Source organism: Bubalus bubalis, chromosome 11 (assembly GCF_019923935.1).
Source record: "Bubalus bubalis isolate 160015118507 breed Murrah chromosome 11, NDDB_SH_1, whole genome shotgun sequence".
Lineage (NCBI taxonomy): Eukaryota > Metazoa > Chordata > Mammalia > Artiodactyla > Bovidae > Bubalus > Bubalus bubalis.
This window is the reverse complement of record NC_059167.1, coordinates 45,591,571-45,610,435: the sequence shown is the minus strand read 5'-3', so window position 1 is coordinate 45,610,435 and position 18,865 is coordinate 45,591,571. Positions and strand designations below refer to the sequence as shown.

Below are 18,865 nucleotides of genomic sequence, written 5' to 3'. Positions count from 1 at the left end.
GCAGAGGAAGAGGAGTTGAATCACAGATCTTGCTGCCTGTTCACCCAGTAAGCCTTTACAATAGCTGTTAGCTAGTCCCAGCTGTTGTGCTAAATTTAGGATTTTGGATTATCTTTAACTGTCCTTTCTGTCTCCCATTACCAAGGTTAACTGAGAATTGATGTTAGAACAAATAAAACTTCAGTTCATACAAGAAACTACATAATATAGTATTCAATAATATCTAAGTCAAATCCACTGGGAGTTAACATTTGTAGCTATTACATTGATTAACAAACTGTTGCCATTTGTCAGAAGTTTCATCTTCAAGATGCTAGAACATGCATGTTACCCTCTTGAATGCTCTGTCCTGTTTTGACTAGTTACAATCTTAGAGTTAGGGTTTTTAAATGCAGTTGCATACATAATTCTACTGTACATATGAAAACATCCAGAAAATATTATTTTTTCATAATAAAAAATATATGCATTTGATTGATTTGAGGCAAAAAAAATGTAATTCCAATTGTAATTTACAAAAACTTCTGATGTAGAAGTAAACAATCCTCACTGTAAAACTTCAGAAACCTCAGAAGAGTACAAAGACTAATGGAAATCACCTTTAGACCCATCCTAGTACTTTCTTGTTGTGATTCTTTTTTTTTTTAATGATAATTTAGTTTACTTCTGAATATTTTAAATATAATGAAAACAAATACAACAGTTTTGTTTTCAAAACTCTTGAGTTATCAACTATTAAAAGATAGGGGTTTGTAAAAAAAAAAAACACACACACGGTGGTTTATTGAATACTTAAAACGTTTACACCTTCAATATTAATTCCACTTAATTTTAGAGGACAGAAGTGCACAAAACAAAAAGCTGTTGGAAACATCTTCAAAGTGGGAACCACATCAGATGGAACTGTGGCGCTGGACACTTACCCCCAAAATACATGATGGTGGTGGTGGTGTAGTCACTAAGTCGTGTCCGGCTCTTTTGCTACCCCATGGACTGTAGCCCGCCAGGCTCCTCTGTTCATGGGATTTCCCAGGCAAGAATACTGGAGTGGATTGCTATTTCCTTCTCATCCCGTTGTGATTCTTGTATGCAAAATTGTTTCTTTTTTTAAAAAGAGTTTTTATACTGAAACCAAGAGGACTGTAAATTTTGTACTTTGTCTCTATTTTAAGCTCACAACCCCATATGTACTTTGTCTATAAACTGAGTAGCTAATAGCTTCAGTCCTTGCTAGGGTTGCTTTTTTTAATTACAGCAGATCCTTGTCATCTGTTTGTGTTGAAATGATGACACAACATCGCAACACGAAATGTCATCATGTCACATTGTTATAGCACAACAACAAAATTACAGCTCCCCAACAATAACACGGTGTCAAAAGTGTCCTCTTGCCATGAGTCAGTGTTTCAGAGATTATAAAAATTATTTTTAGCACAGCAAGTGCCTCGGGAGCTTGGGTTCTGAATCCTACTAAAATCCCTAGTGATGTGAAAAAAAAAAATTTAGGGTGAGGAGGACTGTTCTTAAACTCCCCAGTCCCTGAAGCATATGGAGGCCCACGCTCTTGCCCCGGTCACAATTAGATCCAGCTTCCACTGTGCACTGCAAGCCACTCGGGGATGGGTTACAACTCTGCTCCAGTATCCCGTGTGGAGGAGGTGGAGGAGGAGACTATAATTATCCTCCACGTCTGGGGCAGGCCCTCGGATGACATCTCCTCGGTTACCCTGTGCTCTAATAGCGCAGCTCTGGTTCCTGGTCCCAGACGCGCTTCAGCCAGCTCGAAGGGCAGACAGGAGGCGAGCGCAGCCGATGCGCCTGGCGCCTCGCGGGCCTTCGGGGCTCAGTCAGCCCCTCGCAACCCGCCGCACCTGCAAGGAAACCCAGGCCCCCAGGCTAGCGCCCCTGGGCGCGCCGGGCGTTGTCATAACAACCGGGCGCCAGCAGCTGAGGCAGCCGGGGAGGAAGTGACGAGCGGTGGGTTGGCTGTTGTTGGGACACGTGACCCGGGCAGTGTTTTGACAGGGCAAACAGCAGAGAAAGAACTGGGCGAGCGAGGGGGCCGGGGAGCTGGGGCGCCAGAGCTAGAGACAGCGGGCGGGCGAGGAGCTGGCAGAGGCGCGGGGCGAGCGGGCTGGCCAGGTCGACAGGCGGCCAAAGCCCGAGGGCCGCGGGGCTCGAGTGCGAGTCGTGCAGAACGAGGGGCTGAGCGTCGGGAGCAGAGCGAGGCGGCGGCCAAGGCGGGGGTGGATGGCCACAGGGGCGCCGGGGAGCCGCGTCGGGCTTGTCGTCTCGGGCCCCCATGGTCCTCTAGCGCAGCCTCGGGGGCCGCTGCGCGCCACATTCCGCTTTTGCCGGCCCTGCGCCTCTCGGAGCCTCACGTCTGAGGTGGGAGTGTGATGTGAGCCGCTGGGCGAACGGCGGAGAGGGAAGTGCCAGGAGGAGGAGGTACTGGGACGGGAGGCGAGAGAGAGTTAGTCAGCAGAGGTCGGCCGAGGGAGCCATGAAAACAACTCTCCGGCTGAGAGAGGGGCCGGCGCGGCGCTACGGACGGCGGGACTGAAGGAAATCCGGGGCCGCGGCGGGACGGAAGGGGTCCTCACCGGCAGGCTGCACCGAGCAGGGGCGATCGCCCGGCTGTAAACACCTTCCCGGGACGACCCTCAGGCCCGACCTCTCAGGGCCAGGGGTGTTGCAGGGGCGACCCAGGGCAGCACAGTACAGTTCTTTTGGGACTGGGGGCTGGGCGCGAGGAGATGTCTAGCATTTCTTTCTGACCCTCTCATTGTGTAAACTTGGCCGCGGTTGAGGCAGGAAGACTAGCCAGAGGGTAATTACACAGGTGAGGCCTTGCGGGGCGGGCAGAGCGTCGGCGAGGCGTTTGGGGTCTTGAAGAGTTTCCTGAGCCCAAGTCATCAGGTCCGAGCATTTCTATACCAGTCACTGCGGAGGTGCCACTGTTCCCAGAGGCGTTTTTTACAAAGGGGTTAGTTAGCTTGAGTTGCTTGATTTCCCCGCCCCCGCGCCTGTACATTCAAGTTATAAATAGATCTTCCTTTTGGTTTGGAGACGTTGTGTCGAAGAAGGACACTTTGGCCTGGAGAGCACAGGGGCGGGGAAGAAGGGTGCTTGGTCCGGAGTCGATGGGGGAGGCGGTGTAGAGTTTTGCTTTTTTCAGACCTGCGGATGGTGCTGTCACCGCTCTTAGTGCCAGAAGAGGCCTGTTAGCAGTAGTTTTCTTGCAAGATCGAGTGTTAGGGCAGGACCAGATTAATTTTATTTTGACCTCTTTTAGCGTTTTGAAAACGAAACAGTAGCTGCAAAATCAGCGGCGAGCCTGTTGAAGAGAACCCACACGTGTATTTCACAGCACCTTGGGTGGATATCGACGTGAAAATGAAGCCAGACCGAGGTACATAATTTAAGTAGGATTTTTTTTTTTTTCTTGTGCCCCATTTTAGAAAGGTTAACCTAATTTTGCAGCAGGATCAACTGAATTACATATGATTATTTCTGTTACAGATTTCCAGCTGGTAAGGTAGAGAAGGGCACGGGGAAGAGTTAGGAACTAGATGGGAGAAGACATTCTCAAAAGTGTCTTCAGAATGTTAGTTTCAAGAGATACTAAAAGTGAAATTTTCAATAACAGCATTTTTATCTGGTGTCACAAAATTTGATACTATTTGAGAGTTACACATTTTTAGTAAAGTCAGTCTAACTTCAGTTTTAAAAAAGTTTACAAGTTTTCTCAGTTTGAGAATTTGAACTTGATAAACAGAAAATTTAAGATTGTTTGAGTTAACAGATATTATTTGTCATTGCTGATTTTTGTGCTTTAAGCAAACTCGCAAAGTTTGAACAAATCCCTGGAGTACTTTGCAGTATATCAGTATATGGACAGGGCTACTGAAGTCCCTATAATAAGTACTGTAAATGTGCCATTTTCTTTCTAAACCTATATTTTCAGGACTTCTGGGAATAATGTATACACTGTGTTTTTCAAGCACTTCAAAGGAATTGAAAAACCCATTTATCAGTCTGCTTTTGATTCATAGCAAGGACCAACTTTAGAAGACTTTAATACAGTGGTAGTTAGGAGTTTCAGTAATATGGGAATTTGGTTCTAAGGAATATTATAAGAAGAGGATTAATGTATTTGGTAGGGAGTTGGACTAGATGACAGAGTCCCTTCCAAATGTGAGACTTTTGGATTGGAAATGTTAATTTATCCTTATGAATTAGATGCTCATTTAAAAAAAAGATATAGGAAATTCCCTGGTGATCCAGTGGGTCGGATTATGTGCTTGCACTGTAGGAGGCACAGGTTTGATCCTTGATAGGGAACTAAGATCCCACAGGCAGCACAGTGTGGCAGTAAATAAGTAAATAAATAAGACAGGAAAAAAAAAAAAGACATAATTTTTAAAAATAAAATAATTTGAAAAGATATGTGTTAAACTGGTTATTTTTTCCATATATTATTTTCAAAGTGGATTAGAAAGTCAAATTCTCTTTTCTGCACAAATATGTCTTTGGTGATATTTTCTTAAAATGCACTAGAAAGAAGTGGAGAAAGCCATACTTAATTTAGTGGTTTAAATTAGTTTTTAAGTGTTTTAAGTATTTGGTTGATTCTTAAAATCAGCTTTGTATGTTTTAAGTATTAGCAACTATATTGCTACTAATCAGGTTGCTTATGTAGATTGCCAAGTTTAGACTTTTAGATTACATCAGTGACTTTGGAAAGCTGGCACCAAGGTCAGTAATTGCGTCTCAGAATAAACAAACAAATAAAATCAAAGTCATTGTTTCAGAGTTACTTTAAATACTTACACAAAATCTCTATTTTAGCCAAAACTAGTACTAAGCATGATAAAATGTTATCTATTAATGTAGATTACTAGAAAAAGTAAATACATTTATGCATCAAGATTCCTAAAGAAGTGACTTTTTTTCTCATTAAAATTGTGTCTTTCTTTAGCATTATGATGTAAAAATGAGGGAATCGAAAGTTTGGTACTGTGACTATATTTAATGAGTCTTTAAGCCCATGGCTTTCTTTTGACCATGATCTAGAGTAAGTAATATCTTTCACTTTGCAAATAGTACAGAAATACTGAAATAAACTTTTCAGAAAATATATTTCCTATGTGCATTGTGGTCTTGTATTTTTCTCTTCTATTTCAGTTTTAAAAAATTGCTTGCATAACCCATTGAATTGATTTCTTGATCTGTGGTTGGCAAGGGACAGTTATGGGAGAGCTAGACAACCGTAATACTTCACTTTTTCTACATTGGTGTCTAAGAAACTAGTCTGTATGAGTTTGTTTTCTGGATGACTGAAACTTCACTCTTTAAATGCCAAAATATTTTCTGTTGTACTCATAATATGTGAACAAAGATTTTTTTTTTTGCCTCTAACTTAAACCCCTTCAGCCTGTTTACTTTAATATCTGATTTTTGAATTCCCATGCTGTCAATTGTCTTTGTTGTCAATATGCTTATTCTTGCATTTAATATCTGTGGTTAAAAAACTAGATAACCATACTTAGCACTGAGTTCTCTAAAAAATGAGAGTAAATAGAGGAATCTTCAGATATTCATTCAGAAACTGAGAATGTATATGAATTCTAGTGTCGAAAGTCTGAGATATTTGCTGAGTGGGATACAAATGTGCATCAGTTTCTAAATAAGTTCAAAAAGAGTCTCTTATCCTACACAGTTGCATGTGGTAGTCGGTTGGATAATCTAAAAAGTTAAAGTGAGGAATCAGAAAAAAATAATGCCTTAATTATTTTGCCTGTCTTTTGATGTAGGCTAAAGGCCCTTCTTTAGAAATGGGAGTGGCAGGGAATGGAGCCTGTTTAATCAGTTAGATGTGATCTTTCTTATGTAAACCACACCAAAAATGTAAACCTCAAGATTTCTACTTTTGATTTCTTTAAAGTGGAATAAGACTTTGTAAACAAATCAAAGGGTGGAATATTTTACATTTAAAAAATGTAAAATTCTTTTTTAATGTTTAGTGCAATTTTACAGATGTCTGTGTATATCAAGAATTATAAAGATATTTGTGTAGTCAACAGGAGTGTGCCTTGGGGGAAGAGGGAATATATATTCATCAAAATTATGTTCATCAAAATATTCTATTTCCAAAGCAGTCAACATAGTTTTCACAGAAATAACCTTTTGTTTGCACTCAAATAAGTTTATTACTATAGAGTGGCATAAGCAAGTTTGGGACTAAACTCCAAATATTAGCCATTAGTTAAGCACACAACTCAACTGGCAGGAGTAGAAGTGCACAGGAAACTGGAAGTACTTTACTAGCTGCTAGTATCTGTCAGTTTACTTTATGGAGGAAATGGAAAGCACTGGACAATATGGCTAGTTGATTAAGTGAAAATTAAGAGAATTTCTACTGTACTTTCAGATAACTAAGATGTTACTGTACAGTGGCAATGTTTTACAGTAGTCAGTAGAATTTTATTACAGTCTGAGGTAAATCTTTTTTTCTCTTTTTTCTTTTTTTAAGATTTTTAAGCAGTTATATAACATTACTTGCACAATGCTGCCAGAGATGGGTCTTTGATGTTATCATTGGCACAGGTTTTGGAATCAGACTTCTATTTGTATCCTTTTTCCATTACTTCCTAGCTCTGTAATCTTCATTTAATTACTTAATTTCTGAGAGTTTCAGGTTCCTTCTCTGTAAAACAGGGATAATTCCAACTTCTCATAGTTGCTAGAAAGAAATATGACACTGGTTGGCACATAGTAGTTTTTAAATACATGATAATTATGTTAAGATATTACAGATGCTTATATGTTCAGTTATAAAATATGTTCAAAAAAGGTAAAGAACTAGTCAAATGTGCAATAGCCTAGTAGTACCTTGTTTTGTTTCACATTCATAGCCTGAAACCTGCTAAGGCTCCAGCAGATTTAATAGGCTTTTAATGTATAGGTATCTGAGAATATATAAAAGCTACAAAAGAATGCTTGATATATGTGGAATTTATTTCTCTGTCTTTTGTTACTACAAGTATAAATATGTTAATTTCTATGTGTAGAGGGTGGCATGGGCGGACCAAGCTTCCTAGGAATACCTGTTTAAATGGTGTTAAATTCTGACTAGAGCTGGGCAGTTGGAGAGGTTAAACGATGTTATTTCACCTTGTACTCAAGGATGTAAAGTTTGGATCTGATCCTAGTTAGATATTGAATGCTCAGTGTTTCAAGAGATGTCTAAAGTATGGTTTTTGCACAGATGTAATTAAAGCACTTTACATTTTTAACATTTACTATTTATGTTATAAATATGTGGTATTTATAATTTTGTATATTTTGAATGCATGGTTTTTTTTTTTCTATAAAAATGTATTTCAAAATAATTTAAGTGTATGTTTTGATTTCAAAGTCCCAAAGGTTTCAGAATTCCTAAATTCATGGTATTGTGTAACAGTTTAAGTAAAATCAAAATCTTTTTAATTTAAAAGATAAATGTCAATTTTGCTGTGCTTTATGCTTTGTTGGTCTTCTCTAGTGGCTCAGTGGTAAACAATCCATTTGCAAGGCAGGAGCTACCAGAGATGCGGGTTTGATCCCTGGGTGGGGAAGATCCCCTGGAGGAGGGAATGGCAACCCACTCCAGTATTCTTGCCTGGAGAATCCCCTGGACAGGGGAGCCTGGCAGGCTACAGTCCATAGGGTCCCAAAGAGTTGGACATGACTGAAGCGACTTAGTATGCATGCACGCTTGCTTTGGTTAGAGTTTCTTCATCAGACATTTCCAAGAAAGTTGTCTGAACTTATCAACTGTTATGAAAGGTTAAGGCCTATAATATCTAGGAAATCATCAAAACATTAATAATTTAAACATACTGTGTTTCAATTCATGAGTCATTCATTTATGAGTATTAAATGAAAACTATTAATGCAAAACCTGTTGCACAAATAAAATACCAAGCAATTGATTTTTTTTTTTTTTGAGGTTTAAACTGAGAGGAATGCTTAATTTTTTTCCCCCCTCTGCTGTAGATTGAATATTTGTGTGCCCATAAAATCCACAGATTGAAATCATTAGCTCCAGGATGATGGTAGTAGGAGGTAGGGGGCCTTTGGTAGATGATTAGGTCATGAGGGTGAAGACTTCATGAATGGCGTTAGTGCCCTCATAAAAGAGACCCAGGAAAGTACCCTCACCACTTCCACCATTTTAGGTTATAATGAAAAGACAAATACCTAGTGAGAAAGCTGATCCTCACCAGGTACCCATATCTGCTAGTGCCTTGATCTTGGATATTCCAGCCTCCATAACTGTGAGAAATAAATTTCTGCTGTTTATAAGTCAGCTAGTTATGGTGTTTTGTTATTGCAGACTAAATGGACTGAGACACCCCCTTTTTGATTATATTACAAATTTAGGGTTTAGCGTTAGTATTGCAGTGGCTTATGAACTTACCTAGAGTATAATGCAAATCATTTTAATCTCAAACATTTCTTCCTGGGCAACTGAAATGGGGAAAGAAATGGTAAGGACTAGAAAAAAATAGCATGGGAGGTAGATGAGTTTCTAACTTGCTAATAGTTCATTGTTAGCCAATGTAAATCAAGCAACAGAAATGACAGAGGACAAAAAGTGTTGACTAGATTAAATAGAACAGCCTTTTGCTAAATTGCCTCAGTGGAGGTAGTGGTGGTACTATTACTAGTAACAGCTAACTCTTCTACATACTGTGTGCCAGGCACTGATCCAAGTAGTTTATATAACTCATTTAAACATCACAGTTGTTCAAGAAACTAGGTGGTGCTGTTCATCTTCATTTCATAAATGAAATAGTCACAGTAACTTATCCAAGGTTACACAACTAAGAAGAGAGCTAGCCCAGATTCAAAGTGAGCTTGGGTTGTTGTTCAGTCATTCAGTTGTGTCCGACTCTTCGACCCCATAAACAGCAGCATGCCAGGCTTCCCTGTCCTTCACTATATCCCTGAGTTTGCTCAAACTCAGGTCCATTGAATCTGTGATACCATCCAACCATCTTATCCTCTGTCATCCTCTTTTCCTGCCTTCAGTCTTTCCAAGCATCAGTGTCTTTTCCAAAGAGACAGCTCTTCGCATCAAGTCGCCAAAGTATTGGAGCTTCAGCTTCAGCATCAGTCCTTACAATGAATATTCAGGGTTGATTTCCTTTAGGATTGATTGGTTTGATCTCCTTGCAGTCCAAGGGACTCTCAAGAGTCTTCTCCAAGCACCACAGTCGAAACCATCAATTCTTCGGCACTCAGCCTCCTTTATGGTCCAACTCTCACATCTGTACATGACTACCAGGAAAACCATAGCTTTGACTAAATGGACCTTTGTTGGCAAAGTAATGTCTCTGCTTTTTAATATGCTGTCTAGATTGGTCATAACATTTCTTCCAAGGAGCAAGCATCTTTTAATTTCATGGCTGCAGTCACTGTCTCCAATGATTTTGGAGCCCAAGAAAATAAAGTCTGTGTCTATTTCCATCTTCTTCCCCATCTATTTGCCATGAAGTGATGGGAACAGATGCCATGATCTTCATTTTTTAAATGTTGAGTTTTAAACCAGGTGTTTCACTCTCCTCTTTCACCTTCATCAAGAGGCTCTTTAGTTGTCTTTGGTTTCTGCCATTAGAGTGGTGGCATCTGCCTATCTGAGGTTATTGGTATTGACAAAACATGGTCCACTGGAGAAGGAAATGGCAAACCACTTCAGCATTCTTGCCTTAAGAACCCCATGAACAGTATGAAAAGGCAGGCTTGGGTACATGCTGTAAACCCTCTGGTAGGAATATGTTATATTAAAATGTTATAAGATATTGGGGCCAAATTTGTTTAAAAACAGGCCCAAGGGAAATAAAAAACAGATTTGCTAATTATTATGATCTTAGAAAACTATATATCTTATTTGTGCCTTACCTTTTTCATCTTTGCAATGGAGGAAGTAATAGTACCTTGCCTTTAGAGTTATTTGAGTAAATAAGTTAGTGTATATAACGTGCTTAGAACTATGGCTGGGACATAGTAAATATTCATGTGTGAACAGCTTTTCCTACAATTGGACATATTCTAATTAAGTCAGTTATTTAGGGAAGGCTGGGGAGGACAAAAGAAAGGGGCTAATTCAGCTGTACGTGTTTTATATACTCGCTGTGATCTCAAGTCCGAAAATGACTACTGTTGGCCTTTCATCCACTTACACTGATGGGTCTTGACACATCAGTATCTGTCAGATAATTGCTGGATTGATACAACTTCTGAGACTCAATTCTAAAGGGATTAGCATAGAGGTTCCTTATGTTTTTGCCTGTCATCCTGTAAGAAAGATATGATTCAGTGGATAGAACACTGTCATTTCTTTGAAGGATGAGAAAAAAAGATAATTGGAAGCAGAACTGAGAAGCTAATGTGTACACAGGGAGAGTAACTCAAAAGCTGATTTCCTTTTCAAAAAGTGAAGAAACCTGTGGGGCCTGAACATTCTGCACTGTGAACAAGTATAGGAAAAAAATTAGTTGTTAAATAAGAAATACTTACATTCATTTATTCTTTTGTCCTTCTCAACTTTGCATCTAATTACAATAGTATTTTCCACTCAATTAAGGCTGAGGGTTTTAAAAACGGAGGGAATGTTTAACTTAGAAATTCCAACTGAATACTGACTTTTTTTTAAATGAGAAAGCAAAATCGCAGTACCAGGAAACAGTATTTCTTTCTCAGTAGGTAAACCAAAGTCAATTTTTCAATAGTTAATTCTGTCTTTCCTCAAATGGTTGAAAAAATCTGACATTGATTATGTTAGACTTCCTTATTAAACCGAAACAGAATCAACTGGCTAAAAATGCCAGTAGCTACTCAAAATATTAGCCATTAATCCATGTGTAATGCCAAAAACAGACCTGGCAATAACCTGAATTGAGATTTCACATATATTCCTTTTCATATAAAAGAAACTCATTCAGTAAAATTATAATAAGGCTTTTTGAATGTCTTACGTTTGTTCAACTTGCCCAGTCCCACTGGCCACCTTTTAGGTTTTCAGTGACCATTCACAGCCTTGTGTCCGTTATTTCTTCTGCCTGAAAAACCTCCCCAGTCATCACGTGGGTAGCTCCTTGTCATTCTTCTGATCTTGGTTTAAATATCATTTTTCAGAAGGATATTCTCTGAGTATACTATCTAAAGTGCTCAATTAAAGTTAGCTAGCAGCTATTATTATTTATTAAATTAGGGTCCTTGTTCGGTGTCTCCACAGTCTCTTTCGTAGCATTTACCATATTATGTGATTTTTTTTCTTTGTTTATTGTCTGTCTCCACAACTAGATTTTAAGTTCCATGAGGACAGGAACCCTGTATCTTGTTCACAACTGGATTTCCATCACCTAGCTGATGGACTTATACATGGTCGGTGTGTAGGAGGTGCTTAAAAAAATGAATCACTAGTTTATCTCAATATTTGTGAAGCAAATAGGAATAGAAGCAGATGACTAGAAATCATTGATTGTTTTACTGACACCAACTGAAATTCTCTCACTTTAGGGATTTTCTTGCATTATTGACAGGCTATTATCACAACATTATACCTAATTTTAAAAAATAGATTTAAAATATATTTGCAAATAACTTAAGATGATATTTTAAAATTGATTAAATCTCACTAAGTTGAAATAAAATTCTGTAAAATAACTAAGGTGTAGGCAAAAGCTGTTTGGTATAGGTAGTTCTAAGTTTATATACATTTACTTAACAAATAATCTACACAGAAGCATTTGCTGGTAGCTCTCCGCTCTCCAACCACCATACTGAATTTGTTCCTGTTGCTATTTCTTTGAAAGAGAGAGAGATTAAATTGATTGGATAACTTCAGATTTATGAGTACAAGTAGGATAAAGACTTAGGATTTAGAGTGTAGATTTGGGGCCTGTTCTGTCACTTACAGGTTCTGTGACTTGGATCAATTTCCAAACCTGTTTTCCCATCTGTAAAATGTACTAGGCTCAAAGTGTTGCTTCTGAGCTTCAGGTAAGATAATGTGTCAAAGAACTTTATAAGGTGTGAAATGCTATATATATTGACTGGTTTGCTGTATAGACAGGATGATCTGTACTCATGAGCAAAGAGCTAGGTGCTCTCAGGTGTATCTTAGGGGAGGTCATTCTGTCTAAAAATACCCATTTATGCAGTACCTGGTTTTTTACAGTTTTTAAAGTTTCCCCTTGTTATCCTGACTGAAATTACACCAACAGGAGAACCATTTAGATCAATAAGTGTACATTTAATTATATATTTTTGAAGAATATTGAAATGATGGCTATCTTTTGTTATAAAATTGGCTCAAATGTGTCCTTTTTAGCAGCATAGAGTTAAGACCTTAAGGCTTTAGGATCAAACTTAGATAGAAATTCTAAATCTAGCACTTCAGCCAAATGACCTTGAGCAAATTACGTAACCTGTCAGAACTTCAGTTCTTTTTGTTCAAATACCATTAATTTTAAGGATTGTGGGAAAGGTGAACTGAGAACCCAAGGTTCAGCAACTAGCATGTGCCTGACATGGGACAGGGATTGATTAGTGTTTCATTTCCAAGGATAAGCAACTTGAATCAGCTGCACTGAGGAAATGAATGTTTCAGGGCTTTGTTGTGAAAGCTAATCATAAAAGGCATAAGAGACCAACAGATCTTTATTGTTTGTCACTCTGAACCTTGCATTCTGGAATATACAACTAGAGGAACTCAAAACCAGTATGGAACTACACATCTGTAATGTGCATGCAAGGGGAGAGGGAAAGTGGGTAAGTGGAGCACACCAACTATTTCTGGGTGATCATACACCATTGTGAGCATTTAGAGCAGCATTAAGGCAGAGAGATTGGGATGGGGGTGGACACTAGAAGGAGGTTGATGAAAGTTATTAGAATGGTCAGATGGTGCCCCAAATTGCTTTTTTCTTTATTTTAGAACATTAGCTAGGATTGATTCAGTGTTTGGAGCATGGCCCTTTTGTTTCTGTGAGTCAGAATCTAGACTTGTTCCTGATGCTGCAAGAAATGGCCTAATATTATAGGTTAAGAAGCTTTTGGTAGGCTAGCCTGGGAATCTAGTCATAACTTATTATTTGTAATTATTTATTATGTACTATTACTTATAAATAATATTTATTCAAAGTATGACCATTATTTGGACTTTAAAACTTATTCTCTTTGAGAGTACAACTCGTTTATAGTTAAGAATTGACATTGGAAATTAATATGAAGTTTCCATTTTTTGTTTTCCTACTTATTAAGCTTATATATTCTGAATAGAATTAAATTTTTATAATAATAGCTGAAATCAGGCTATTTATAAAACTTTATCCTGACATTAGAGAATTCTTGTACATTTTAAAAACCAAATTAGCCATTTTCTTTTGTGAAGACATATCATGGTTTTGTGAAAAGAAGTGATCCAGTGGGTCACTTCTACTTAAATTCATAATAGTAAGAGAATATAACTTCAGCACTCAATATTGGTGATTTTGATCTGTTTTTTGGGGGGCTGCACTAGCTTCCAGAATCTTATCTCTGGACCAAGGATCAAACCTTGGCCCTTGGCAGTGAAAATGTAAAGTTCTAACCACTAGACTGTCAGAGAATTCCCAAGATTTTGACCTTAAACATAGCTTGAGGTTAAAGCTCTATATCATATTTGGTATATGTCACAAAATTTTGACATACAAAAAATTTTTTGATGTATAGATTTTTTGATATATGATAGAATTAGCCATAGGATTTCTTTGAACTTCCATACATTGCAAGCTGTATTTCACACCCACAAAAAAGTTAGAATCATAATTTTCATGGATTATGAACATCTTAGCACTTTTGTTTTACCTTTCTTGAGTGGTAGGTCAGTAGATAGATAGGTAGACAGACAGACATAAGGGCTTTTTTATTTTTTTGTTTTTATAAATTCAGAGTAAATGGTGGACATCATGACACTTCAACCCTGTGTACTTCAGTATGAAACTGGCTAGTAGCAGCATGTGACAGCTGATTGTATACATTGCTTCTCAACCCTGTCAAGTTGGTTGCTTGCTATCAGCAAAGGTACCAGTATTTACACCATGGAAATTGGCAGTGCTACAGACCAGGACTTTTTTTTTTCCCTTTGCATAACCAGTTGTTAAACATTTATCATCATACTACTATGTGTATCTCCTAAAAATAAGCATTCTTGGAAGGGGATATATGTATAATTATGGCTGATTACAGTTGTTGTATGTCAGAAACCAACACAACATTGTAAATCAGTTTTCCTCCAATTAAAACATAAAAAAAAATTCTCCTATGTACCTATAATACAGTTACCATATCCAAGAAATCTATTAGCACAATGCTAATATCTAATTTACTGTTTATGTTCATATTTCTCTAGTAGTCCCAGTATTGTCTACAGTAATACTGCCTTTTAAGGACGTAAGTTGCTTTCTGTTACAAAAAAGGAGTTAGACCCTGGTGTTGGACATTTAGAAAGCTTTTGGAGAATACCATAAGAATATATAAATGTACAAGTGAGTAAAAGTACTGGCTTTTGGGGAAAAAAAAAATAGGTCATGTAAATAGGACAGTTAATTAGGATTTTAGGGTATTTCCTTATTTTGTTTAACTTTTTTGAAAAAAAAAAAAAATTACTTGGACTAAGTGGATTTAAGAGGAAAATGAGTATTGGTAAAATTCCAGGACTTCCCAGTTGAAAAAGAATTATATTTTAAATTATTTTTGCATTGGAAAGAATTCCACTTTTAATCCTGAAGCCTCATGCTACCTCTCTGACCTCATTTCTTGGTACTCTTCTAAGGTTCCCTGTACCCTAGGCACATCGATTTTGCTGTTATTCAGTCACTACAAGCACATTGACATCATGGGGACTTGGCATTTGCTGTTCCCTTTTGGACTATAAGTCCCAAGATTGTCTTTTACATCATTTGACTTTCTACGCAGTTGTCACTTCTTCAAAGTGAGGAAGTTGTCACTTCCTAGACCATCTTATCAAAAGAGTATAGGTCTTTTCTTGTCTCTTGACTCTGAATTACTCTTCATTGTACTTGTCACTACTTGACTTGATGTTTTATGTTTATTTATTTGCTTTTTTTGTTTTTCTCTCAATAGGAATATAAACTTCACGAAGGCAGGGGCTTAGTGGTGTTTGACCACTGCTGTGTTTGCCAGTGCATGGATTGATGTCTGGCATTTCATAGCTAGTCAGTAAATATTTGTCATTGAATGAATACCTGCATGCATTTTAATATCTTTGTGGTGTAGCATAAAACTTATTACTGGAAAAATTTTTGTATTATTTTTCTATGATTTGTTAGTTTCATAACTGTAAGAATTAATTCTACAGTGTCCATTTTTGTTTCTAAATGGGAATATTCCCACTTCTGAAAGTTATTGGGTGGATCAAATGAGATAACTGTAAACAAACATAGTATAAGATGCTTGTATACTGTAAATAGTTAAAGTAATGTCTACTATCAGAGTTCATAGGGGTGATTAATTTCGGGGCAAAGCCTGTCTTTTGGAAGAGATAGCAGCTGTATTGAGCCTTAAAACACAGTATGATTTGGATAGATGGAAATTTACAGAGACTAAGAAGGGGAAAACTGAAAGAGAGGACACAAGGAGCAATAAAGATGTTCCAGGGATAGCAGGTCGACTGATGTGAATTGGAGGGGTTACTTAGGAATGGGGGAGATTAGGGTTTTGAATGTCAAGGACTTTGAGCTTCATTCATTTGATAGCAGGGCACCATTTATTAGCTTTATATGATTAAAAAGAACTTCTTGGGAGAATAATTTCAGTACATTTCTATTATTTCATTGTAAACCAGTACAGATACTGAATATCTGACAGTCTTAAAAAATCAGTTTTTTAGCTCTCAAAATTATATTATAACCTGGTATGATAAAAATTACCTAACACTCATCTCAACTGTTGGCTGATTGTTTTCTCCTCTGTATGTTTTCCCTTCACCACCATTCTTTGTAATATATGAGGGATTAATAATTACTGCCTTTTATGAAAATTCTTGGGAATATTAATATGGTACACAATACTAGTTGTACCATGGCTCTTGTTTTATGATACGCTTTGTTCAGAGTAGTAAACTGCATGGTTCATTTTAAAATAGCTGTGTGTTAGAACAAATAAGCAGAGAAGGCAATGGCACCCCACTCCAGTACTCTTGCCTAGAAAATCCCATGGACAGAGGAGCCTGGTAGGCTGCAGTCCATGGGATTGCTAGAGTCGGACATGACTTGAGTGACTTCACTTTGACTTTTCACTTTCATGCATTGGAGAAGGAAATGGCAACCCACTCCAGTGTTCTTGCCTGGAGAATCCCAGGGATGGGGGAGCCTGGTGGGCTGCCATCAATGGGGTCACACAGAGTCGGACACGACTGAAGTGACTTAGCAGCAGCAGAACAAATAAGAGGAAAGCAACAAGATGAAGTTTGAGATTACTTCTCTCATGGCAGAAGCTTAATGAATTCTGGAGGATTAGAAGCCCTTATACTTTCCAACCTCATGTGAGCTATAAGAGTGAGGAGGTCCCCTCAATACTGATAAGCTTTTCTATCTTTGTTAAGGAGAGAATGAACATATATCTTCTCCCCTATCCAACCCAATAAACATTTCACACCAAAGCTTTTAAGAAAAAAATTTTGGTCATACAAGGGGTTTGTTCAACAGTGTATTGTGGCAGAAAGAACACAGCAGGAAATCTTAGACTCTGTCATTCATAACTCCTTTCTTAAAAATTGTTTCTCTGGGCATGTGTGTTCTTAAGTTAGTATACTCACTCTTTAGAAGTTGGAATAAGGAACATATCTATGCCTTTGAGGAATCTGCACTCAAATCTTAGTAATTATTTTGTTGATTGACTGCTGGTCCTGGAGACATATTTCTGTAGTCCAGCATATAACAACCCTCCTGTGCTTTTTCTTGTAGCTTATGTTGCAGAGTTCAGGTATCTGCTAGGGGACTCTGAATGACTAACAATGGAGAAAAAAAAAGTCATCCGGTTACATCATGGTCCAAATTAAATTCCATTCTGAAGAGCTCAGGACATGAAAATGATTTTATGATTCTGAGATTACTCTCAAAAGTTAAGCTGTTGCCAGAAATCAGAATTGAAAAGGTCCTTAGTGTGAGTCTCTTTCATTTTTTTTTACAGCTGATAAAGCATAAGGCCCAAAGGAAAAAAAGTAACCTGTCTAACTATAAAAGTAAATTACCTGCTAACCAGTTGAGAATTTTTCTATTCTATATTATTACCTCTGGCAAGAGCACAATTGCCCCTAGATTCTGGCCCCATGATCATGATCATCATGATCATTCAGCCTTCCTCAAGGAACGTGGAAGAAACAAAGGCTAGGTGATTATATTTTAACATTCTTCTCCAAGTAGTGTGTACATACTTTTAAAAGAAAGTCAAATGGTAATAAATAGACTCAATGTGAAATAAATATTTAATCCTTGAAACTGGGATGCTAAAAAGAGAAAGAAATATAAAGAAATTAGAGATAATGTCTAAATTTTAAAAGTTAAGAAATAATGTGAAGCTTATTATTAAGAATTATAGAGGAAGAAGTCCATTTTTAGTTTTGTCATGTGAAAAATAGGGCTAGTAATAGTACCTAAATAAAGGACTTGCATAGTGGTTAAAGGAGGTAATCCATGTAAAGTGCTTGGAATAGTATTTGACTCTGTAGAAATATTCAATAAATGTGATGTATTATTGTTAATATATTAACATTTCTTGAGCAAGTAAGAAAAGTACATGTTGTAAGTGCTCTGAAGGAAATACACAAAGGTTAAGAAGGTGACAACTTAGGGCAGGGAGAAGACCCCCTTGCTTGGGATGATTAGCTAAGGCCTCTCTGAGAAAGTGAGGCGAAGATAAGAAGGAGCTTGCTGTGTAATGAGTGAGGAGGAGAACATTGCAGGCCAAAGAAGTGGTATGTTCAAAGGTCCTGAATTTAGAAAGAGCCTGGCATGCTCTAAGAAACAAAAGAAGACCAGGGCACGTACCACTGTTTGGGCATCCTTTACTTGCTCATTTTAGACTGTGTCCTTCACTAGAGTACTTATTCTCCAAGGGCAGGACAGCATCTGACTTCTTCCCTCATACCTGTTATGGTCCTTGGCACAGGGCTGGCATTTGTTAAATAGTTGAGAAAACATTTCATCACTGTCAGTGCTTTGTGGGTGAAGACTTGATCTTTCCTTCAAACAAGATAGCTAGGATGTAGTGAGTTGCTTATGGTTACTTTTTTAAAGGATATTTGTAAAACCTGATGCACAGCTGTAAAGTATTCACGTACCATAAAATATCATAAATTTCATATTTTGACTCAGTGAGTTTCATGGAATAAAAAAATTACATTAAAAATTTAACTTGAATTAACTGTTTTATATATCTATTTTAACCATTAAGTTCACATTTTCTTGGGGGATGGGATGGGTTAAATGCTACCTGGGATGGTCCTGGTTTACGCCTGATGTCCCTGTGTTCAATCCTATTTCACAGTTTGTCTCTCCTTTTTTTATTGTTTTGTACAAAGAATTTTATGTTCACACTAGTGTTGTGCTGTCCTGCTGGTGCTCTCAAATCTTGTCTTCTGTTAACTTGTGTTTTATTCTGTATTTAGCTAGCTTGCTGTGTTATGTAGGATATTGTATTTAATATTTTATAATTTATGTGGACTCTTGTACTAAATCAAGGTATTGACTGGAATGCTTGCTTTGACTTAGTCAAAACACCTGGACTTTGTTTCAGAAAGTCTTGATTTCTA

General features: G+C 37.7%; 1 protein-coding gene across 13 annotated transcripts in view; it reads left to right on the top strand.

Annotated features, from left to right (window-relative positions):
- The first annotated feature begins 1,836 nt into the window (after window positions 1-1,836).
- FAM214A (family with sequence similarity 214 member A) overlaps window positions 1,837-18,865 on the top strand; it is an 80,644-nt gene continuing 63,615 nt past the window's right edge. For 2 of the 13 annotated variants that reach the window (XM_044925024.1, XM_044925019.1), the window contains exons 1-2: window positions 1,837-1,977; window positions 3,296-3,412. In XM_044925024.1, coding sequence (XP_044780959.1) covers window positions 3,397-3,412 — 16 coding nt within the window. In that variant the 5' untranslated portion in view covers window positions 1,837-1,977; window positions 3,296-3,396. Of the gene's footprint in view, window positions 1,978-2,022; window positions 3,413-18,865 lie in introns of those variants that run through there. The other 11 variants (XM_025295620.2, XM_006070105.3, XM_025295618.2 and 8 more) reach the window with 6 other exon arrangements.